This window comes from Sus scrofa, chromosome 7 (assembly GCF_000003025.6).
Source record: "Sus scrofa isolate TJ Tabasco breed Duroc chromosome 7, Sscrofa11.1, whole genome shotgun sequence".
In the NCBI taxonomy this organism is placed as follows: domain Eukaryota; kingdom Metazoa; phylum Chordata; class Mammalia; order Artiodactyla; family Suidae; genus Sus; species Sus scrofa.
Genome location: NC_010449.5, coordinates 23,370,146 through 23,392,710, shown reverse-complemented (window position 1 = coordinate 23,392,710; position 22,565 = coordinate 23,370,146). Strand labels below are relative to the sequence as shown.

The window sequence follows — 22,565 nt, the reverse complement described above, 5'->3', positions numbered from 1 at the left end:
AAATTCAAATGAACTCTTAAGTGGTTGCATAGGTCTAGAGCTTAAGAGCTCTGAGTGCAGAGATTTGGGAGTTCTTGCTTTGCTGCTGTGGCTTCTTTTGCTCACCATTCTGGGTTCTAGCCACTAAACTCCTGTCCTGTCAGTGCTTGTCTTAAATTGTGGGTCAGTGGTCTGACTTATGTAGGTTCGAGCAGGACTCAGATCTATGACCCAGGGTCTTTATTTCCCACTAACTGCCATCAAAATGGGTCTGCCTTTTCTAATACTTGCAACTGATTTTTTTTTTCTTTCCAACCAAATTTGAACTCTTTGCTAAATGTTCTCTTGGTGGTTTTGGCTCATCCTTCCAAGCCTCCGAGATGATCTAGTAGGCTTTTGGTTCTGGTTCCCAAACAATTCACACCTATTGGGTTATTATTGGCACAGCAGACCAGGCTAATCAAGAAGTTTTCCACCTAGGACATACAGACCCTGGGGTGCAGGGAGGAAGTTCCTAGAACTTGCGCAAGAAAAAAAAAAAAACTACACCTCTTTTCAGTAACCCCTAAGTGAAATTTAGCATTTCCTCCAAGTAGGAACATGAGCAAAATCCCCAGTACTGTTGGCAGTACCTGTGACTTCTCACTAATAGACATCACAGTTATTTCATATCCTATACAGTTATAGAAATCTCAGAACATTGTTGCTCACTATTTGAAAAATGTCAATAATTATTGCACCTGCTGCTAGGTTTTGTTATTATACATATTTAAAAGAAGCACATTTGTTACTGTATCATTTTAAAAAACATTTTGCTAAACCTTCTCAATTGATTTCTTTGATTACATATGTAATAACTTTTTAATGGGCTTTAAAGCATAATTCTGAGGAGGAATCAACAGACCTCTCCAGACTGCCAGAGGGGTCCATAGGTCAGACAGTGTTAAGCTCCCCCAGGCCTCCTGCAGGGTTCCCCACAGGCAGTGGCCTGACTTGTCCAGAAACAGAACACTCTGCTAGACAAAACACGTAGTAGGAAATGGAATGGGGAGAAGAAGGAAAAAAGAAGGGAAGAAAGAAAAGAAATGGGCTAGGGAGGGTGCAGGAGGCAGATTTCACCAAAACCCAAAGAAATCCACTCACGGCTGTGGAAAACTCAACCTTTATTATTACCTGCCTAGTGCAGGGGATTAAAATAGCATTGAGCTAGATCCATATATTAGTGTAAAAATCTGTGTCTCTCCCCCCAAAAAAATGTACAAACCCCAAGTGATTATAGAAAAACCAGTGTGGCAGCTATGATAGAGATTTCCAACCCCAGGGCCACAGGCTGTTGCTCTGTCTTTCCCCCTAATCCCGATACTTATTCCACATAAACATACAGGCTTAGAGAAGTTCTAGCTACAACACGGCAGGTGGGAAGTGGGGAGGCTGGGGGGTGGGGGGCAGGGATCACCCCCAGGTCCAGTGTTTTCAGAGGATGAAGTAGAGAGAGGCCAAAGCTGAGGGCAGTTCCAGGAGGAGGCACAAGGGAACCCCTTTCTCCCATTCTTGTCCTCCTCACTCCCCAAATTCTCAGCCAGTGGGGTCCAGTGTGTGACGGAGACAGAGAGGCTGGGTGGGGGGTGGGGGTGGCCACAGCCTTTTCTCCAGGAACCAGTGTTGTCCAGTGGGGCCCAGGTGCTCCTGTGGGCCAGGTCCAGTGTCTGCCCTATATTTTCCCCTCCCCTCCCCCAAGGGATGGCTAGAGGAGGTCAGAGAGGATCCCATCCACAGGGCCAGCTGGGTGGGCGGCAGGGACTTCTAGGAAAGAAGCAGGAAGTGGGCATGAGAGCATGTCCGGGGAAGGGAGGGCGTCGGCTCCCTGGCAGGCCCAGCCCACCTGCAGCCACACTGCCTCTCCCAGAGGTGAAGGGCGGTCGGGAGGGGAATGGAGTGGAGGTGCTGTTAGGTCCTCTTGTCTAGTGCCGCTGGCCTCCCCTGAATCCTCCCTGCGGGAGGGACAGCTGGGTGTTGGATTCACACTGTGTTGAGCGCATCTTCTGCCAGGAACCGATGCAGCTGGGAAAAGGGTGGTCGCTGCTCAGGCTCCCGGCTCCAGCACCGAAGCATCAGCTCATACAGGCCCAGGGGGCAGGCTGGGGGCCGGGACAGGTACACCTACATTGTAGCAGTGTGGATGAAAGGCAGGGAGCAAATATTCTTTAGTTCCCAAGATGACAGGCTCTGGCCCTCCCGGACCCCCGGCCTCATCTTCCCCCTTCTCTGCTCTGACCTGCCGGCCCTGATCCCGGAAGAACTCCCCCGCGTTCTCGATCACTTGCTCATCCGTGAGCTGCCCAAAGGGCTGGGCCCTGCAGAGCATCAGCACCTCCCACAGGGTCACCCCAAAGGCCCACACGTCACTTGCGGTCGTGAACTTCCCCTGGTGCATGGATAAGGCAACAGAGACAGAGAAAGGCATCAGGCAACAGAGACCCCCCCGCTCCCCTACCCAGCATCACCCACCTCCCGCCTTCCTCCCAGCCACGGCACTCCACTCTCCTTAGCTGGCCCTCTCCCACTAAGCCTGCTGCTCTTCTCTGGCTCTAGTCCTCACCGCTTCCCGTTTCTACCCATCCTTCCCCCATTTTCTGGTCCTGACTCCCAACTCATTGCCTTCTGTTTCTAGCCTCCTTATCTCTCTTGCTCTCTGCTGCCCTCACTCCATCTCTCACACTCGCTCTTGTAAGACCCTTTCCCATCACACCATACCTCCCTGCTTTCTCCAGTCCCTTGAGCTCCCGTATAGAGCATTGGTCCAAACCTTCACTTTAGAGATGAGGAAATGCAGTCCAGGGAAGGCAAGTGACTGAATGAGATCCCAGAGCTTTGAGTGGCAGCCAGTGTTCCCCTAACCTCCCCTCCCTGCCTGCCTGTGGCAGGGCCTCTCACCATGAGGATACACTCCCAGGCCATCCACCGGATGGGCAGCACCGCCCGGCCCTGCACGCGGTAATAATCCCCAGCATAGAGGTTCCGGCTCATGCCAAAGTCGGCAATTTTGATGGTGAAATTTTCCCCGACCAGGCAGTTCCTTGTGGCCAGGTCCCGATGCACAAAGTTAAGTGTGGCCAGATAGCGCATGCCCGAGGCGATCTGGGCCGCCACATGCAGCAGCATGGGATAGCTGAGTATGGGAGCAACAACAGAAGGTCACTGGGGCAGCCCTAGACTCGTCCCCACCTCACAGATTCCTGGGAGATGAAGGCAAGCCCTCTCCCCAGGACGAGGTTACCCCTCCTCTTGGTGTGAAAATGGAAAGCCCAGTTGGGGCCAGTGGGTAAGTGCCCACTCAACCTTTCTTCAGCTCATCTAACCCCAGAGAGCTGCTGCTTTGTTATGCTTTGCACCGTGGACTCAGGGGCAGCAAGGTGAGAGGGCACAGGGAAGTCTCGACATGTCCAAGTCCTCTCACCACCCTGACTGTTGTCACCTCGGGCTTCCTTCCCCTGGAGTTCTAGATGAACATGGCCACTTGTGGCTCATCCCAGCCCCCCTCCTGGGGCCTCTTCCTGCCTGCCCACCCCGTGGTCCCCCTTCCCTCCTTGGGTACCTGATGGTGGGCCCCTGGGCTGCCTCCCCATCCCCGGCCCCCTCCGCCGCCTTGTCCTCTAGCTGGTGGGCACTGAGGAACTGGTTGAGGTCGCCATTCTCCATGTAATCCGTAATCATGCAGAGAGGGTCATCCTGCACACACACGCCCAGGAGCCGGATGATGTTTGGGTCCTTTAGCCTCGACATGATCTTCACCTCTTTCAGGAAGTCATTCCTGGAGAAACAGGGAAGAGGTGGCGGGATGCCGAGCGGCGGACGTGCGGCTTCCCTCCTGCCCCTGAGGTCCAGCACCCACCCCCGTGTGCACACAGACTCACTAGTCCCCAGACACTCCCCCTCTGTTGGTTTCCATCATGTGTCTCTCTAGATTGCTCCCCGCTCTTTACAGCCTCCCCTCCCTTCTTCCAGACACCACCCTGGTCCTCACCTGGCATTCTTGGTGGCATCTGGCCGTAGAATCTTGACAGCTACCAGCAAGGGCTGTCCCTTGCGCACACTGAGAGGGAAATCAAGACTGACCAGATCTTGAGGGCTCTCTACCTCACACAGATGCACCTAGAGAAAGAAGGTGATTTGCTAGGGGGTGACAAGGTTCACTGTGGTGACAGGGTGAGTTGGAATAACAGTCACAGATGACAGGTTCCTGCCCAAGAGGGATGTGTGGGCATGGCATCAGAGCCCCAGGTAGAGATAGACACTACTGACAGCCAGGCGGGAATCCTACTTACCTCCCCAAACTGGCCCTCGCCAAGCTTCTCCTTAAAACGGAGCCTCGACCGAGGGAAATCCACTCTGGGGGGACCATCCCCAGCTGCCCCTGGGGGCAGTGCAGGCACAGCATAGGTGTTGCCCCCCGTGACACCCTGCAGGGTGACAATGTCAGCCTCGGCATAATGGGGGACGCTGTTCTGGGGAGGTGGGGGCAGAAGTGGGGCACCCGGCTTCTCAGGCTCCATATAGTCCCCACTGTAGGCTAGAGGGGTGAGGGGGAAAGAAGACAGGACAAGGCATCAGGAACAGCCCCTGAGAGACACAGTTCTCCACACCCCTGCCTCCCAGAGGCCCCCGTCTCCCAGGTGGGCAAGAAGCCGGGTCTACCTTCCATCCTCTTGGTTTTCCGCCCAGCAGCCTCAAACAGAGGAGGCGCTGCCGTGGGGCAAGAGTGATCATTACAGAGCTTTCATGGAGCCAGAGCTTTGCACATGGCTGATGTCATAAAGTCTTATTCTCTAAGGATCCCAGCACAGTCCAAGACCATGAAGAAAGTCTCGGCTGGAAGTGGAATTCCTCAACTCTCCATCAGAAGAAGGATGGTCCTAGCCATCCTCTGTTTCCAAACCCTTGTCCAGCCCCTCCCATTTACACAGCTCTTCTGCCCACACCCCCCGCCATGGTTATTACCCAAATGCCCCCTGACCCAACACACCAAGCTCCAAGACAGGCAGAGACAGGAGCACACAGAGCAGAGAAGGGGAGGAGAACAGTTCCTCACAGCCTGCACAACAAGGAGTCTACAGACAGGAGAGGAAGCAGAGCTGTCCCCTCAGCCCTGGGGACGGGGCGACAATAAGAAGGCAACATGGAGGAGAGGAGGAGCAGACAGGAAGGGCAGGGGCATGAGCGGAGAGAACACACATGGGGGAGAGGCCCTCCCTGCAGCTCTAGAGAGAGGGGTGAGTGAAGAGAGGGTTACAGAAGAGCCTGGAGCCACCACAGCAACCTCCTCGCTGGCTCTGGAGAGCTAAAGAGATGCGGTGGGACAGGAGGAGGGGGGACAGAGCCGAGAACCAGGGTGCTTTCTCCTCCGCAGCTCAAGGGGGAGGCCTTAAAAAGGAGCAAGCGGCAGCAGAGGAGAGCTAAGGGCACAAGAGCTTCCTCAGGAGCTCAGGAGAGCAAAAGAGGCCACAGTAGGGAGAGGAGGGAGTGCAAGGTATGAGGGCTTTCCCTGCCCCGGTGTGGGGAGTCTGGCAGAGCCTAGGGCAGAGGGGCTTACCCTGGGTGTTGGTGGGTTTGGCCCAGGCGGGTGTGGGGGGGCCCGGGCCTCGAGGGGGGCGGGCGTAAGTGGCCAGAAGGAGACGGTAGGCTGGATTGGAGAGCAGCAACGCTGTCGGGAGAAGGAGGAGGGGAAACACGGGGAAGGGATGAGACTTAAAGGCTAGACAGACAGGGAGACACAGAACAGGGCAAGACTGGAGCTGATGAGAATGGATGTACTAACAGAAGGGATAAAACAAGGATCTGGAAAGTGCTGAATAACCGGATAGGCAGGTGATGGTGGATTATGAATGGTTGGATGGCTGGATGGATAAATGGAAAATGGATGGATGGATGGACAAATGGATAGATACAGATGGATGGATAATGAATGTGTGGATAGATGATGGAGGGGAAAACACATGATGGGTGGACAAATGGATGAGTATAGATGAATGATGAATGGATATATATGTACATAAGAAAATGGACAGATGGATGGAGTGAACACGGTGAGTCTAGGAGAAAGGAGACGAGCCAGGAAGACACAATGAGAGGGCACAACAGAGAAGAGAGAGGGATGTGTGTGGGACACAGAAACAGGATGAGCCCACTGGGGATTGTGATGGGATGACATGATTATGTGGGAAATTCCTGAGATTTTATGGTGGAGACATGGAGTAATATAGAGCACCCCGACCAGAGACACAGAAATAAGAACATGAGGAAGACAGGCAAAGAAAGGCAGGGGAAAGGAGAGGGGAAAGGATACACTAAGACAGGCAGAGGAAGGAGGTGGTGGGACTGGAACATGGCGGGTCTTACCAGAGCTGTTGGGGACACTGGGAGCAGAGTGGGGTGGATTCCCACGCGGCCGAGGCTCCTGGTAAGGGGGTGGCTCTCGAGAGCCTGGGCGGTTGTTGATGAGGATGGTGTCCCCAGGGACAGAGAGATGAACCGTCAGCTCCTCTTCCAATACCCGACGCTCGGCCTTGTTGTGGAGAATGGGAAACGTGATGTAAGCTACTGCTTAGCACACACCTCCCAGCTCTTTGTTAACTGCTGTACCTGTGTCCCCTCCTTCAGTCCTCATAACTGTCCTAGAGTTGCATCTACTTTTAACTCTATCTCAGAGGTAAAGGAGCACAGGCTCTAGAGCATTGAAGTGAGTTCCCTGATGTCTCACAAGGGGATTCCAACCCAGATCCTACCAGTCTATATGACTATCAACTTGAAGGCAGTAGTCCACCACCACTGGACTCCTGCCTGAAAGATGTGGGCTTGGGCTCTGCCGGACTTCTCCCACTTGCTCCTCTAGCTCCACTTGCTACTTTTTCCCACCTGGCTTTGGCCCCAAAATTTGACTGACGTGGACTGCCTCATGGGCTGGCTCTGGGTTGGCCAGACAGGACCCCCAGCAGGAGTTGGGAGGGCAGGCAGGAAGTGAGGTCAAGGTATTTATTCTCACAGCCCCACCCTGAGGGATGGATGGACTCAGGTGAGCTGCATCCCTGAACCAGAGTCCACTGCCCCTCCCAGGCCCTCTTCACATACTTAGCTCCTCCTGGGTTCCAGTACCTGCCTTTCACCATGCAGGCCAGGGATGGTAGCAGCTCTGTGGTGACCAGGGCTGTAGAACCGCACTCCTCATGATTTCCATACACCCTGCCCACACCTTTGTACACAGTCTCTTTACTGAGCCCCCCTCTAATTATTCCCATCGGACTGTGCTCTGTGGCCCCTTATGGACCCTAACTAATGCAGGAGTCCTCACACAGGCGGGCCTCGCTCTCCATACCCACATCCTGCCCAGCCCTCCCCAAGCTGCCCCATCCCCAGCAGCCCCAGGGTCCCCACCCCACACCACGCACCTTGCTGAGGAGCCTGCGCCAGTGCAGCCGCCACAGCATGAGGGCGATGATGAGCAGCAGCAGCAGGATGATGGCCACGAGGCAGCCGATGAGGATGGCAGTTGGGCTTCCCTCAGCCTTGGCCACGGGCTGCTGGCCCCTGGGCTCGAGCTCTGGCAGAGGCAGAAGGGTCAGGACCACAGGAGGCTTCCCACGTAGCCATGGGGGCCAGGGAGGACTGGGGTGCAGGACCCACCCAGCCAGAAGGGGCCCTCGGGCGCCTCACCCAAGCTGCTGAAGTTGGTGGGAGGTGGGCCAGGTGGCCACCAGGGGGCTGGTGGGTAGGTGCCCCCCAGAGCCAGGGAGGAGTCATTCACAACATCTGAGGAGAAGGAAGAAAAAAGAGAAGAGGGAGTCACATAGGAAGAGACAACCAAAGGGATACACATACATGGGACCAAGGGAATTCTATTATTCTCGGTGAGGAGAATTCTAGGAGCAGGGCTGATACTCAGTATATGTCCCAACCAGCCAGAATGGGTGGTGGAAACAGGATCCTGGAAGGTCCTGGTGGGTTGTGGCTATGGTGGATGTTTACCTTTTAGTTGCTGGATCATAGGGAGAGGCAGGACCCCTGGGGAGAGCCCAGGGTGGGGACTCTGGGTTTCAGGAGGCTTAGAGAAGAGACTGTTTCTCAACCAGCATGAAATATTTCAGTATTTTAACAACCTCACTGTCATTCTGCTCAATGTCAGTCACGAGTGACAGGCTCATAAAGGAAAGACCGAGATGGGTGGGCAAGAGGGAAGGGTTCAGGTTATCTGGGGCACCCCTGCTTGGAAAGTCTCCTGAGTGACGGACAGGAGTGGATATTTGGGGGCACTACGGGTTGGTAGTCCCGGAGGCTGGGAACAGGGCAGAGACCAGGGGCTTACCAGAGATGAAGGAGATTTCACTGAAGAGTAACCACGGCCCAGCAAAGAGGAAGCGGCACTGAAGAAAGCGGCCCACACGGCCGCCCAGGGGCACCGACACAGCCCGGGCTCTGGGGTCCCCCAGGCTGCCCCCTAGGGCGTGGCGCACAGGCTCCCCCTCCCAGGCCATGGCAGGGCCCCGCTTGAAGCGACACTCCACCCCACCAGGCAGGCGAGCTCCCAAGGTGTGCATGTTGTTACAGTGGACCTGGAGGGAAGGAGGAGGGACACGAGGTCAAGGCCAGGAGAGTCCAGGCAGCAGCCCAGGGCACCCACCCGGGTCTCAGAGCCCTCCCTGGGAGCTGGACGCACTAACCTGCATGGCCTGGAAGGCCCTCAGTCGGTCAAACTCAAACTCCATCTCCACATAGCCGCTGGGGAAGCTGTGATTGCTCCATCCCACATAGTCATAGCCTGGCCAGACCCGCAGCTCCTGGCTCTTCCTAAAGTCATCTAGCCCCACCACACCATCTGCCAGCTGGCCTAGACCTCCATACTGCAGCCTGGAGAGGAGGGAGTAGAGGAAGAGGAGGTTGGAAGAGAAGCAAGTGTCACCTATCTGGGTGCTCTACAACCCTGTGCCAGTGGCCTGGCTGCCAACCCCACTCCCAGCCCAACCTCACGCAGCTCCGTTTCCCCCACCCAGGACCGTCCAGGGCACCTGCAGTCACATGCTGCGCAAAGGCACTGCCTCCAAGGGGCACCACTCAACCTATGACGTGCGTGTTTATTGTGACAATTTCCAACAGATAAAAGTGTCTTAGCAGAGGCATGCCTTTTTCTAATTTGCACCAAGTGTCATATGAGATAGTGGTCGCCTTGCTGCCCCTCAATCCTGGTCCTGTCCTTTGAGGCCCCACCTAAGCCATCCCTCTCCACAGTTCTTCCCTCTCACTGCACAGATTACTAACCAATACCCCCGACTCCGTCCACCCTCCCATCCCAGGCTCCGTGTCCTGTGGGGCCCCTTCTTTCACCCGCCAACGGTGTGCGTGGTGTGTCCATCATAGGTGGAGTCGTTGAGGTGCACGGCCTCAGATAAGTACATCGTCTGCCCCACAGGGGCCGTGTAAGACAGGAGTCCATCTGGGGCAGGGGAAGGAGGGGTGTTAGGGGCACGGAGCCTCCATCCCCCACCCCTGCATTGGGCCTGAATGGCTTTCAGGCCCCTTTCTCATATCCCTCCGTAGGCTGCTGGCACAGAGGAGGCAAGTCCCCTTGTTACTCAGAGTGATAGCTTCCCAACAGGAGAAGGAGGATCCTGAACGCCCCTCCCTGCTGTCCCCACTTCCCAGTCCCCAGGACAGGAAGGGATCCTCAGGGGTCTGAACAACTCACCCTTCCAGAGGCAGCCATAGAGCTCCACCCGCAGACAGACGCTCATGACTCGGTCCGCCCGGGGATAGAAGCGAACCATTCGGGCCACCATGGGGGGTCCAAGGTCCTTCAGCACCACTCCCCCAGGATCCTCATTACCTAAGATCACCTGTGGAGCAGGATGCAGGAAGTGGATGGGTGGAGAGGGCTCCGAATAGGATCTAACTTCCCAGCCCCTAGCTGCTCCCTAGGCCACAAAGAGATGCAGGAAAGGTGGCACTGAGTACCCAGGGCTGTGCGATACAGGCAGGCATTTGTATGCCAAAGGGCTGCAGCAAAGCCCTCTGACTCCTCTCTCAGCCTGATGGCTGTCCTGACCTCCAGCATTAGCTCTCCTACCCCTTGCCTGGCTCCACCCACTTGTCTCTAAGCTATTCATTCCCCTGTTCCCAGATTCGATTCTGCCCAGTCCCTCTAGGCTCTGCACCTCTGCTCTGGGTTCCCCTCTTCCTTCACCCTGATCCCTCTGTTCACTCAGCAGATGCTGGCTGAGCGCCCACTCTGCCCAGGCAGGCACATTTTCGGTGGTGAGCATCAGTCCCTCCAGTGGGACTGAGAGTCCAGTAGGAGAAACAAGAGGCAGCATGTGGGGCCAGAGCAGCGGGAAGTGGGGAGTCAGAAAAGGTTTCCTGAGGAGGTGACATCTTGGGGGAGAATTGAATGGAGAGAGGAAGCGCCTGTGGACAGCTAGAGGAGGAGCTTTCCAGGCACCAAGAACAGCAAGTGAAAGTGTCTGGAGCCCTAGCTTATTCCAGGAACAGTGAGAAAAGCAGCATGGCTCCGGTTAGAGTGAGAGGAGTAAGGGAAGTGGACAGGAGCCAACACAAGCTAAGCCTCTGTACTGAGGAAGGAGCTCAGCTTTTGTTCTGGCAGCAAGGAAAGCCAGCAGAGGGCTGTGAGCCAGGTGTGAGGCATCAGATTTGCATTTTCTCCAGTACCCTGGATATAGCCTCCAGGTGGAGATTTAACTTCAGGAGAGAAAGAAGCTAGGGAGTTCCCATTGTGGCTCAGTGGTAACGAACCCGACTAGGATCCATGAAGATGCAGGTTCGATCCTTGGCCTCGCTCAGTGGGTTAAGAATCCAGCGTTGCCGTGAGCTGTGGTGTAGGTCGCAGATATGGCTTGGATCTCGTGTTGCTGTGGCTATGGTGTAGGCTGGCAGCTACAGCTCCAATTCATCCCCTAGCCTGGGAAGTTCCATATGCTGTGGGTTTGGCCCTAAAAAGGCCAAAAAAAAAAAAAAAAAAAAAAAAAAAAAGAAAGAAAGAAAGAAACTGGGAGAACAGTTTGGTGACTGCTGCACTGATCTAAGCTGGTAGGGGCCCAGCCTAGGGCCATAGAGGTAGAAGTGGTAAGAAGGGGTTGGATTCAGGAAACATCATGGAGCTAGAACAGCCTGGCCTTGCTAAATTACGCTAAATAATGCTTTGGAAGTAGAAGGTGAGAGAAAAAAAGGAATCAAGGATATCATCTTAGCTTTGGCCTAAGCAACTGGACATACGGCAGTACCACTTGCTGGGGAATGCTGGGGGAGGAACAGGTTTAGGGTGGGAATGGGACTCAAGTTCAGCTTGAGAAGTTTATGGAAGTTTGAGATGCCCATTAGACATCTAGGTGGAGAGTGGTCAGGTCTGCAACACTAGCTGGAGCTCAGGGGGGTGCCTGGGCTGGAGAGGGGAGACATTACAAGTCATCAGTGCATAGGCAGTACAGCTGGAGGGGAGAGCAGAGCCAGCCTTCCCTGGGCGCTGCCCCTGCCAGCCTTACCTCCTGGCCCCAGCGGTCCCTCCAGTCCATCCAGCGGAGGCCGTCTCGGGAATAACGCAGCCGGTAGCTGGGGGAGAATTCCTTGCCCAGGCCCCCCGCGTGCCTCCCCTGGGTGCCCACCAGCGCCACCAGGTGCAGCCGCCGCAAGTCCACCTGCAGGTATTCCTCCTCCTTGGGAAACACTGGCCCTGCAGGGCACCATGCCCCATCTCCGTCACTGCTTTCCAGCCTGGGAGGAGGCAGGAGGTCACAGGGAACACCTGGCCTGAGGTCTGCCTCAGTCTCCAGTATTTAAAGTCCCTTGCCCCCGCCCAGTACTGTGGGGGTTTTATTGGCATTGGCCCTCTCATAAGCCTCTTGGCTTGGGCAGAGAGTTGGAAGGGTGAGTGGAGGCCCCAGGTGCTCCCTCTGGGGCAGCCCCAGGTATGCCAGATACCTGCTGTGGCGAGCCGCAGTGGAGTCTGACCAGGAGCTGGAGGCAGAGATGTCACCATCTGGGATGGTCCGGTCCTGCATGCCCAAGGCATAGCGGCACTTGGCTGGGTGAACACAGGCATACAGAGGGTCATGGCTCCTGACTCGGTCTCCCAAGCCCCATCCCTCAGGGACCCAAGAGCCAGTCTCCTCACCAGGGTCAAAATGTCCCTTCATGTCAGCATCTCCCGTTGCCACCAAGAGCAGCAGCAGTAGCAGTAGAGATGAGAGGGCCCTTGGCCCCATAGCTCCTATTCCCTCGGGCCTAAGGGGGTGGGGGCAGCATCTCTGCAGGGAACATAAGGGGTATTGGGGGGGGAGTAAGTTAAAGGGCAATCAGGGAAACTGAGTCACAGCCAACAAGAGACAAATAGAATGGGCTGCTTTGGGATAATTGCAGTGATAATTGGGATAATTTTTAGACTGTTTCCCATGTGCCAAAGACTGAGCTGAACTCTGGTCCCCTCCCCACCTAGGAACTTAATTCTAAGAGAAGTGGGGGAACCCAGCACCTTCCAATCTCAATGTTCTCTATAGCCCTTCTGGTTCCTGACCCAGTAGCCTCAGTAACATCTGGGCACTTGGGAGAAATGCAGAATCTCAGGTCCCACCCTGGACCTGCTGAATCAGAATCTGCATTTTAACACAATCTCCAGGTTATCTGTGCCTATTAAAGCTTGAGAATCCTCACTCTTCTTCACTGGTGCCCAGGCAGCTTGCCGCCCCTCCCTGCCCCACCTCCCCGCAAAACCATTCCAACGACTAGTTTTTTTTTTTTTTTTTTTTTTTTTTTTTCTTTTTTTGCTATTTCTTTGGGCCACTCCCGTGGCATATGGAGGTTCCCAGGCTAGGGGTCTAATCGGAGCTGTAGCCACCGGCCTACGCCAGAGCCACAGCAACGCGGGATCCGAGCCGCGTCTGCAACCTACACCACAGCTCACGCAACGCCAGATCGTTAACCCACTGAGCAAGGCCAGTGATCGAACCCGCAACCTCATGGTTCCTAGTCAGATTCATTAACCACTGCGCCACGACGGGAACTCCCAACGACTAGTTCTTATGAACCTAGGTATCTACCCTCCCCAGCCTCAGGAAAAGCAGTCCTGACCAGTCCTCTTCCCAACAGAGGTCTTCACTGAGTCCTCCAGGCCCTGGAATCCTTGGGGACCCCTAGGGCCACCCTTCACACCCTTACCCCTTCTGTCATCAGGTCCAAAGCATCCCATCCCCTCTCCCTGCTATGCCTTCCCTTCCTAAGACCCTGCTATCCCCAGTTCCCAATTTCTGAAGAAAGAGCCCAGGGCTGAGGAAAAGGCTGAGTTGCCTTGGAGATGAGGGCGGGCCTAAAGACAGGGAAGCCAGGTCACCCCAGGAGGTAGGAGGAGTATGGGGGATACTCCCCCATCCTTTTGTCCTCCAGCTGCTCCCATAATGCTCCAGGGCAGGAATGTAAGAGGCAGCTGAGACCCCACAGCTCCAAAGCAGCAGCTGAGGGGGTTGACTGAGTTGTGGGGGGACCTGGGTATCAAAGGAGAGCTGGAACCAGAAGCATCATGCCTGGTCCCTTGGAAGTCCACGAGCAGGCACAGGGGAGCAGGCTGCCAGAGCCCCAGGCAGCCAGCCTGGGATTCCTGGGTGCTGCTCTCCACCCCCACCTCTCCCGGGAACAGCAGGGCCCTTGTTCCCCTGAGTAACCTTCATGCCTATCCCAGATGAGTCATCAGAGCCAGACAGAGCAAGAGGAGCCCGGGGCAGAGATACAAAGACAGGCAGAGGATAGAAGGCAGGGGGAGACAGGGCAAGAAACACAAAGCAAGAGGTAAACAGAGCAGGCTTCTAAGCACACGGCACAGAGCCAAGCAGAGAAACGCACAGAGAGACGTCTGGGGCAATCTGTTTTCTGACACCAAGTTACCCCATTTCTCTCCACTGGGTCAGAAACACCAAGGACAGGCCCAGAAGACCTACTCTAACTCTGCTCCACTGCAACCAATTACAAGCCAGGGGCTGGAACACTCTGCCACAAGCCCTTAAGGGCTTCTCCTGCCCCCACTCCCCAACCCAGATGACACCCACACAGCTCTGTACACATCCCCACACTCTACACCCCACTCCCCCCCACACACACACTCAGCACTCATGGTCAGACACAAGAACTTCCAGAGCCAGTTGTAAACACTGGGGCTAGATGTAGCATTTGGGCATACACACACACACACACACACACACACACACACACATGTTTGTGTGCACGTGCAAATACACACAACCCTGCCTCACAGGCTTTCAGAGACAGACATTCACATGTGACATGCTCTTAAATCCATTACACATAGACAGACCCCCAGCCAGGGCAAACAGGCACTCACACACACATCAGTGCCATCCATACCTCAGCATTCTTTCAAGTTCAATCCCATCACTTAGTGAATAGCTATTTTCAGACACCTGTGAACATGAAATGACAGACATGCTCCTATGATCAGAGGACAGTGTGAGACACAGACACTCAGGTCCTCAGGCACAGGATCCCGAGAGAACTGGAGCCCATCCCCTATTACTCAAGGTGACCAAGCCAAAGGGAAGACAAAAGAGTAGGGAGAGGAAGGAAACTTGGGTGGCCTAGAGTGACAATAAGAAGAGCCATCTCTCTATTTTCCCAAATGCTCAGCTGTCACCTGTCTCCACTGTACTACTAAATTCTGGACACACCTGTGTGCCCTTGGCCACAGTGAGTCTGAGCACCAGACTCTGGCTGGGATGGAGGTGCTGAAATGTCCAGCCAGCAGGGGACCTGTGAGTGAAGACTGGAGAGGAGGTGGCAGAGGAGGGACACTGACGATGGTGCTCACTGGGCAATGACAGTAACTCCTGGTGGAACCAACTGACCATCCAGCGTGGATAAGCGGCTGTCAATGGCAAATCAGGGCATCATGTCCTCTTTCTGCTGGGCTGAGGCCAGGCTGCCCCGGTGGAAACGTAACAGTTAGCAGATGCCTGCAGGGACTGGCCAGGTGGGAAGGCAGACCCGCTTCTCCAGGAGGTCAGGAGATGATTCATTGGGAACACATATGAGCACCTGTCTTCCTAGGGTTCATTTCCTCCATACCGGGTAAAGGGGGTCCTTCCTCAAGGCTAGAATACGCTTTCTCAGAGGTCAAGGGGTTCCCCTCATTTTCAGACAGTGAGCCAGAGCCTTGGGGAAGTGAATAGACACATACCGAGCGCTGGACAACCAAGTCCAGCCCGGGGAACATCCTGCCTCCCTGCCAGGCCCTCGTTTTTCGGCCACCTAGCTGCCGCCCTCGCCCCTCCGCCCCGCAGGGGTCCTCCGGCCGCTCTCCCTACCTCTCATCGCTCTTCGCGGCAGACCCCAGCGTTGGACCCCGAGTGGGGCCTCCTCGGTGGCGGCGACGGGGCGCGGGGAGGGGGAGGCGGAGGGAGCCAAGAGCCGGGAGCGGGAGGCGCCGGCGGGGCTCGGGTGTCGGGAGGCGGCTCCCGAGAGCAGCTGTCGGGGGCCTGTTCCGGGGAGAGGAGCCAGGGCTGGGGCGGCTCAGGCCCAGGCGCCGCCTCCCCTTCCCCGCTCCCCCCTCCGCCTGCTCGCCGCGCGCCCGGGCCTCTGCCCTCCCTTCCCCCTCCCGGGCCGAGATGTCCCCGCTGCTCCCACGCCCAGCACCGCCCTCCGGGGCCCTGCGCTCCTCTCCGCCCCGCCCCGCCACCCCGCATTCCCCCGCGCGCCCGGGACTCCCCCAGGTAACCGCGCTGCGTGCCCATCCCCCTCCACTCACCCGCAGCCCACTCCCAGGATACCCACAAAGAAGAACTGGAGAAGCTGGGGCCCCAGGGACAAGCTGCGGACCCAGACCCGCTCCCGGCCTCCCACACTCTCTGGCCCCATGAGGGGATGGCCCCCCTCCCTACTCCCGTTTTTTTCTGGGCTCAGTTCCTGGAGAGGGAGGTGAAGGGGAGCAGCCCCAGGGCACAGGGAAGCAGCAGGTTCCCACAGGCCTGGTGCCCGGTCCAGCAGCAGGAGTTTGAATGGGGGAAGGGAACAGGCCTCACCTGTCCAATCAGGCCTCCTAGACCCACTCTTTATACACCGACTACCAAGCAAAATTTGCTTCTCTGGGGCACCCTCTGAGTCTCTGGTCCCCTACACTCCAACCCAGCCTAAGGGCCAGCCCCCTCTCTCCCAGCCTCTTCCTCTCCACTTGCACCCTCCAGTTGCTCCTCATAACTCCACAAAGCCCTCCCCAGCCCTCTCAAGGACCCTGGGGTCCAGACTCTCGGCCCCGGGGTTCTGTTGTGCTCCCTGCTGGAAGCCCAGGAGTCCTCCTCGTGGCTGGCCTCCCCTAGGCCCAGCTTGGCCCTGGTGGGGTCGAAGGGTCGACTGCTGGCAAGGATAGGCTTGGACAAGGTGAGTGGTAGGGAGGAGGAGGAGGATAGAGAGGCAAAGAGAAAATCACACACAGCCAAAAAGGAACCATACCGGAGACTCAGAGAAGATGGATGCAGAGACTGAGTAATGAAATCCAGCGGGAGATTGCAAGTCAAGCCGGGAGCTGCTGGGTGAGGTGAGCAGGACAGAAGAGCTGTGGTAGGAGGTATTCCACCCCACTCAGCCCTTCCTGGGCCCCACCACCTCTCTCCACACCCCACACCTGCCAGTCACCTACAGGGTAAGGTCTCACCCCACTGCAGATCTCTGCCCCCTTGCACCTCACAGCAGATAGATAAAAACTCACCCTACGTGCAGTCCCAGACAACAGTCCCAAGAAAAAACACGAAGTCCCAGACTAGTACACAAAAGCACTACCAGGAAGAGGCTGGCCCTTGGGAGAGGCCAAGGCACGTATGGGCACGAACTCCAACCCGCGGGTCAACACACAAACCCTAGGGCCCCATAACTGCTAAGGGGCTCACTAACAGCCCCGGGGCCATTCTGAGAATTGCCTCTTCCCATCGTTCCCTCCTACCAAACCCCCAGGGTTCCCCGCTGCACCTACCCCACCGGAGACAATCGCTGGGAAATCTGGGCCCGAAGAGGCAGGGCCCGGGGCGGAGCCAGGATGGGGGTGGGGCCAAGGTTTCCCAAGTAACCTCACCTGGGCGGACTCTCCGCCCCTCCTTCTAGGGGCTGTCCTCCGGGGGAGCTCCAGGCAGGCGGCCCGGCTGAGCTGCAGCCTGACCCCTCAGGGAAGCGGCAGTAGCCGCAGCCCCTCACACCCCAGTGGGACATACCACACCCCGGGCCCACGCTGACCCCGTCCAGGTGGCATGGCGGTGCCAGACAGAGGGGTCCACTGTGGAGAATAGAGGAAACCATAGAATCCTGAAACCTTTGCTCCCTCTTCTCCCCCAGGAGAAATTCCTAGTCGGTGATGCCCACCTCTTCCAAGCCTAGAGCTGGAGGAGTGTGAGGGATGCAGGGCTGGGGCCCAACGGAATCAAGTGACAGCAGAAAGGGGCTGGAGCCGGCTGGAATGTGAGGCTCGGAGCCGAGACTCTCAGGGGCCAGAGAGGGAAATACCAGCCGTCCAGAGTCCCCCAGAGTAGCACCAAAGATGGAGTGTATCCATCAACCCACCCATCCATGGCCCCCAGAGCCCATCCCACATCTCCTGAATCCCTCACAACTCCAGAAGCCTCCCCGTCCTCCTGAGCCCCCAAAGGACCCTCTACCTTTCCCACCGTCCAAGTCCTCCCATTCTGGGCTTCCCTCCTCTTCAAGCCAATGGCCTCCTGCTGCCCAGGAAGGAGAGGAGGAGGAACAGATGAAAAAATGTGAGGAGAGGCACATTGAGGAGAGCAGTATCAGGCCTGCGACCACTCGGCCACTATGGGGAAGCCCAGTGGGACCAGTGAGAGACGATGAGCCAGAAGGGCCCCCACACAAGCTGCACTCCCCTTCCTGTGAGATACAGCTGCCTCTGGGGCAAGCAGGCTGGGTCAGCAGCTGGGGAGAGTGGGAATCCACTTGGGGGGGGGTGGTAAAGGGTGGACAAGGCGGTGGGTAGGAGTCAGGCCTGATACCACCAAGTCCACGTGGAAAACTGAGGCCCAGGAGTGGGAGGAGGAGTAAGAGATGGTGCAGCACAGGAAGAAAGGTGAGACTGAGCTCAGCTATGGGCAGCCTGGGGCTGGAGGGAGATAGGCCTGTGGTTGTGGAACTTAGGTGGGACAAAAACTGCAGCTGAGGCGGAGGGGAACTGGGGACCAGAGAGGAAAGGGAGGATGGAGACAGAGGGGCGCACAGCAAAAGGTTGGTGCCCTGCGGTGTGGGGAGAAGGGCTGGGGGAGTGAGTGAGCTGCAGTGGAGACAGGAAAAGGGTGGGGGGGACACATGCCAAGGGGACAAAGGAGAGAAGGGGTTGGAATGAAACCCAGAGGAAGACAGGGGCACAGGGATTGAAACGAAGGGCCTGGGGAGAAGAGAAGGGAAGGGGCAACTGAGGGACAGACGGGTGGGTGGGGGGACAGAGGCCCCACTTCCAAAGACTGAAGCAGACCTGCTTCTGGATGGCAGGGCACAGAGGCCCCAGAGCTCCCCTTGGGAACATCCTAGCCTGCACCTCCTCTGCCACACCTCAGCGCCTTCTCTACTCCCCATCCTTCCTTTCCTCTCCTTGGCGGCAGCCCATCCACGCTCCTCTCCTCCCACCACACCTCCAGCCTGGACCACCTGGTCCCTCCCTGTGAGGGGAGGGCCCAACTCCAGTCCCAACTCCTGCCCTCCCCATTCAGCTCCGACTTCCTCCCTCTCACCTCCAGCTTAGGGTTCTCCTGGGTCCCAGTCACCCCAGTCTCAGGCCTTTGGGGTTCCAGCTCTGGGGCCGCCAAGGCTGCCTGGCTTTGTCCGCCCATCGAGGGCCCCGGAGCAGCTGCCTGGGCCAGCTGCGGCTGGCTTCCACGACGTGACCATGGCAACCCAGCCCGCTCCCCAGGCCGAGCCTCCCGGCCCCCGCAGAGAGGGAGGGAGCAGCCAGGCCGGGGAGAAAGGGAGGGAAGGCAGAGGACTGAACCACGGGTAGACCACAGACAAAGACCCCAGACAAAGGGAGATGAAGGGAGGGAGCGAGGGAGAAAGCGGCAGCGGCTGGTGATGGCTGAGAGCCGAGGCAGCAGGCATTTGGTCCTGTTGAGGGGAGGATTCAGGCAGGAGGGACAGACACAAGGTGGGAGAGGAAGTTAACAGTGGTCCTTTGGAGGCCCCCTTCCTGAATCCCCAGCAATTCACTTCCTCCTCCAGGGTTTGCACTCTGGGAGGACTAGAATTCCAGCGTCCCACTTGGCTGCCCTCAGAGTATTATGCGGTTAATGCCACCCCTCCCCCAGCCATACCAAAGCATAGCTGGTACCCAAGGCCAAAAGGCACCCTCAGTTTTCAATAGTAATCCCAATTTCAAACATATTCTTACCTGTTATCTGTGAAGTACAAATACCATCGTCGAACAATGTAATCCAGTTCTTGATTTGGAAAATATTCTCCCCAAAGCAAAGGAGGCTGATTAGACTTGGAGAGGGGTAGGGCCAGGAGGGAGCAGTAACAAGGCCTCACCTGAGAGGAAGCAAAGTACTAAAAGGGGAGGAGAGAGAGCAAGGCTTTGCCTCTGAGAAGCTAGGATTGAAACTGCCAATCACCATCCCTGTGGCGTCCAGTCCCCTCATCAGTAAGAAGAAGATAAGAGTACCTGCCCCGGGTGTCTGTTGGGATAATAATGTGAGATGATATGCAGGCCCCATTGATGGAAGCGACCATCCAAACTCCACTAGCATGATCTCCATCTGTGGCTTTCTCATGTGTCACTTAAGTCCCCAAGTTCCACTTCCCAATTCTTTCCATGGTTATGAAGGATTTGTGCAGAACAGGGTTCTGATGGTAAGAGCTATAAAGGATACACTGAGGAACACAATCCAGTCCTCATCCTCTGAGTATTTACAGTCTAGAGGGAGAGCCAAGATGTATACATTGCGTGTGTGTGTAGGTATTAATATGCATATGTGTATTGTATGTGTTTATATATCTGTATATGTATGTATAAAATCACAGAAGATAGCGTGATCTCTGCTATAGTCAGAGCTGGAAGGGGCCTTGGGAACCTAAGAGAGAGGCAGGCCAGGTCCTCCTGAGGTGGAGGGGAGGAAAGAGCAAGGATAGATAGCATCATGAAAGAGTTGGAGCTTGAACTGAGCCATAAGTCAAACAAGATTTGCAGAATTGAGGCAAGGCCATTCCTGGCTGAAGAAGCTGAGGGAATGATAGCAGGGAGACATAAACACGATTATGTGAAATGCAGCTATGACTGGAGGACAGAGTCTGTCCAGGAGAATAACCCCAGAAAGGCACAATGAGGTGGGGTGATCTCATTAATAGTTTGGTTTACTCTGAAAGGGAAGAGGAAGGGCCTTGGACTTTTGCGCTGGGAAATGGCATGATTAGATGTGTATTAAATTAAAAGTGGTTTCTGGCAGCAGCATGTTGGATGCACAGTGCACAGCCATGGCTGAGGGGGAGGGAGGAGTTAATTCCACCTTTAACTTGTCCATATCTACCTGGAGTCCCCACTCCCCCTGCAGCCCCCCAGCCAGGAATACCCTGAGGAAATGGTGGGATCCTTCAGAAAAGCAGTGGACATGCTAGATATTCTCCCAGGTTTTTGCCTATCATTTGGTTGTCTCCTCAGGGCCTCTGAGGTAGCTGGGGTAGGGCTCTTCATAAAAAGGGAACCAGGCCCAGAGAGGTTGTAACTTGCCTTAGATCTTTGACAAGTTGCTGCTTCCCACTTAGGACTTCAAGATTCTGCTTCACTCTTCGAGGTGAAGGGGCTTAGAGGGAGCTCCAGAAAGTCTCCCTTAGGGTCTGGACTAGGCAAAGGCTTGAGCCTCTTGAGTCCTCCCCTCCTTGGAAACCCCACCTTTCATCAGTCTTTTGTCAGCCATATTCCCCGAAATGAACAGGAGGGCCACTGGGGGGCGCTGGCTGCACAGGTGACCAACGCTGCAGTAATCACTGGGGAAAGTGAAAGCCTGGAGGGAAGGAGATTGGAGGCTGGGTGTGGAGGCTGGGAGAAGGGTGCTGGAGGGGCAAAAAGGCAGGAAGAAAAGAGAAAGGCTTCGAGGAAGCTTGGCGAAGCTTGGGGTAGCTGCGGGACTCATTAGAGTGAAATATTCTGATAGTCACTTAGCAGAAACCTTTTATTTATAGACAGAATCTTGGATTTCTGTTTTCTGTCATCCTTTGGCAAAGCCTGTGGCATTCTCAGCAATCCTTGGCCTCTTCCTGATAAGAGTGCTGATTACTGAGCCTTGCTAAGTGCCAGCTCTGTCCTCAGCACCTCATGTGGCCCTTACCACAGCTCTGTGATGTGGCATTTTGAGATATACCCACTTTTACAGGGGCAGAAACTGAGGGCCAGAGAAGTCAAGTAACAGACACACACAGCAACTGGCAGATCACAAATTCAAACCCGAGTTCTTTTGACCCCAAAGTCAAAGATGGACTGGAGGGTCTTAGCTATCATTGTTTCTCCAGCTCTAGGAATCTGTCATAAATCCTCACCCTTTCCTTTATAGTCCTTGAAGATTTGGGGACGTTGTCCTTAACTCCTTTAACTTCCTTCATCTCCCAAGAATACTAATGTCCTAAATTATTCTTGTTTGTGCACGAACAATGTGCCGAGATCCAACAGTAGCAAACAATTTGCTCAAGGTTACGCTGAAATCAAGGTCAGTGCTAGGTTAATGTTTCTCAAACATGGATCCAGACCCATGAATACTCTGTGGAAATTATAAAATTCCATTTTTTCAGAGTTCCTATTGTGGCACAGTGGAAACGAATCCGACTAGGATCCATGAGGTTCCAGGTTAAATCCCTGGCCTTGCTCAGTGGGTTAAAGATCCGGCGTTGCCTTGAGCTGTGGTGTAGGTCGCAGACACGGCTCGGATCTGGTGTTGCTGGGGCTGTGGTATAGGCTGGCTGGTCCAGGGGGACATGTGCTAACAAAGATTTCTTAGTTATTTGAATAGACACAAGTAGGGGGATAACTGAGTCATCCCAGGCACACAGCGGAATATTGTGTCAAGTTCCAAAGAACCTGTTAGGCAGTATTGTACATGTTGCCAGCAGCAACTTCACTTCAGAAAAACCCTATTCATCATATCAAATTACTTTTACTTTAAATTGTCTATTTTTTAAATTAATTTTATTTATATATTTATTAATTTTATTTATATATTGTCTTATTAGGGCTGCACTCTCAGCATATGGAGGTTCCCAGGCTAGGGGTTGAATTGGAGCTGTAGCCACTTGTCTACACCACAGCCACAGAAATGCCAGATGCTTAACCCACTGAGCAAGGCCAGGGATCAAACCTGCATCCTCATGGATACGAGTCAGATTTGTTTCCACTGAGCCAGAAAAGGAACTCCTGTCTTTCTATTTTGTTTGTATTTGTTGCTATTTTGTTTTGGGCTTATGACTGCTTAAGAACTGAAGCACAAGGAGTTCATGATTAGCTGTATTTGCACACATGGTTTGTACACAAGTTATAAAAATAATTTGTCAAGTTTATA

At 55.2% G+C, this 22,565-nt stretch overlaps 1 protein-coding gene across 25 annotated transcripts; it reads right to left on the bottom strand.

Moving 5' to 3' along the window:
* DDR1 (discoidin domain receptor tyrosine kinase 1) lies at window positions 1,126-21,353 on the bottom strand. 25 transcript variants are annotated; one of them, XM_013977595.2, is made up of 21 exons: window positions 16,739-16,993; window positions 16,483-16,555; window positions 15,342-15,512; window positions 14,706-14,902; window positions 12,149-12,281; window positions 11,956-12,058; window positions 11,520-11,748; window positions 9,713-9,860; window positions 9,352-9,460; window positions 8,691-8,877; window positions 8,336-8,582; window positions 7,687-7,782; window positions 7,422-7,573; window positions 6,376-6,541; window positions 5,570-5,680; window positions 4,305-4,549; window positions 4,004-4,131; window positions 3,575-3,790; window positions 2,914-3,148; window positions 2,255-2,404; window positions 1,126-2,139 (listed from the first exon to the last, which is right to left on the bottom strand). In XM_013977595.2, the coding sequence occupies exons 3-21, from the start codon at window positions 15,346-15,348 to the stop codon at window positions 1,999-2,001; spliced, it is 3,000 nt and encodes a 999-aa protein (XP_013833049.1). In that variant the 5' UTR covers window positions 15,349-15,512; window positions 16,483-16,555; window positions 16,739-16,993; the 3' UTR covers window positions 1,126-1,998.

Excerpts from the sequence above, each read along its gene's own strand:
- DDR1 (XM_005665734.3), bottom strand. Across the intron at positions 12,059-12,148 it reads GAAGGGACATTTTGACCCTG|CCAAGTGCCGCTATGCCTTG; the intron begins GTGAGGAGACTG and ends GTGTTCACCCAG. Across the intron at positions 7,574-7,686 it reads CACCAACTTCAGCAGCTTGG|AGCTCGAGCCCAGGGGCCAG; the intron begins GTGAGGCGCCCG and ends TGCCTCTGCCAG.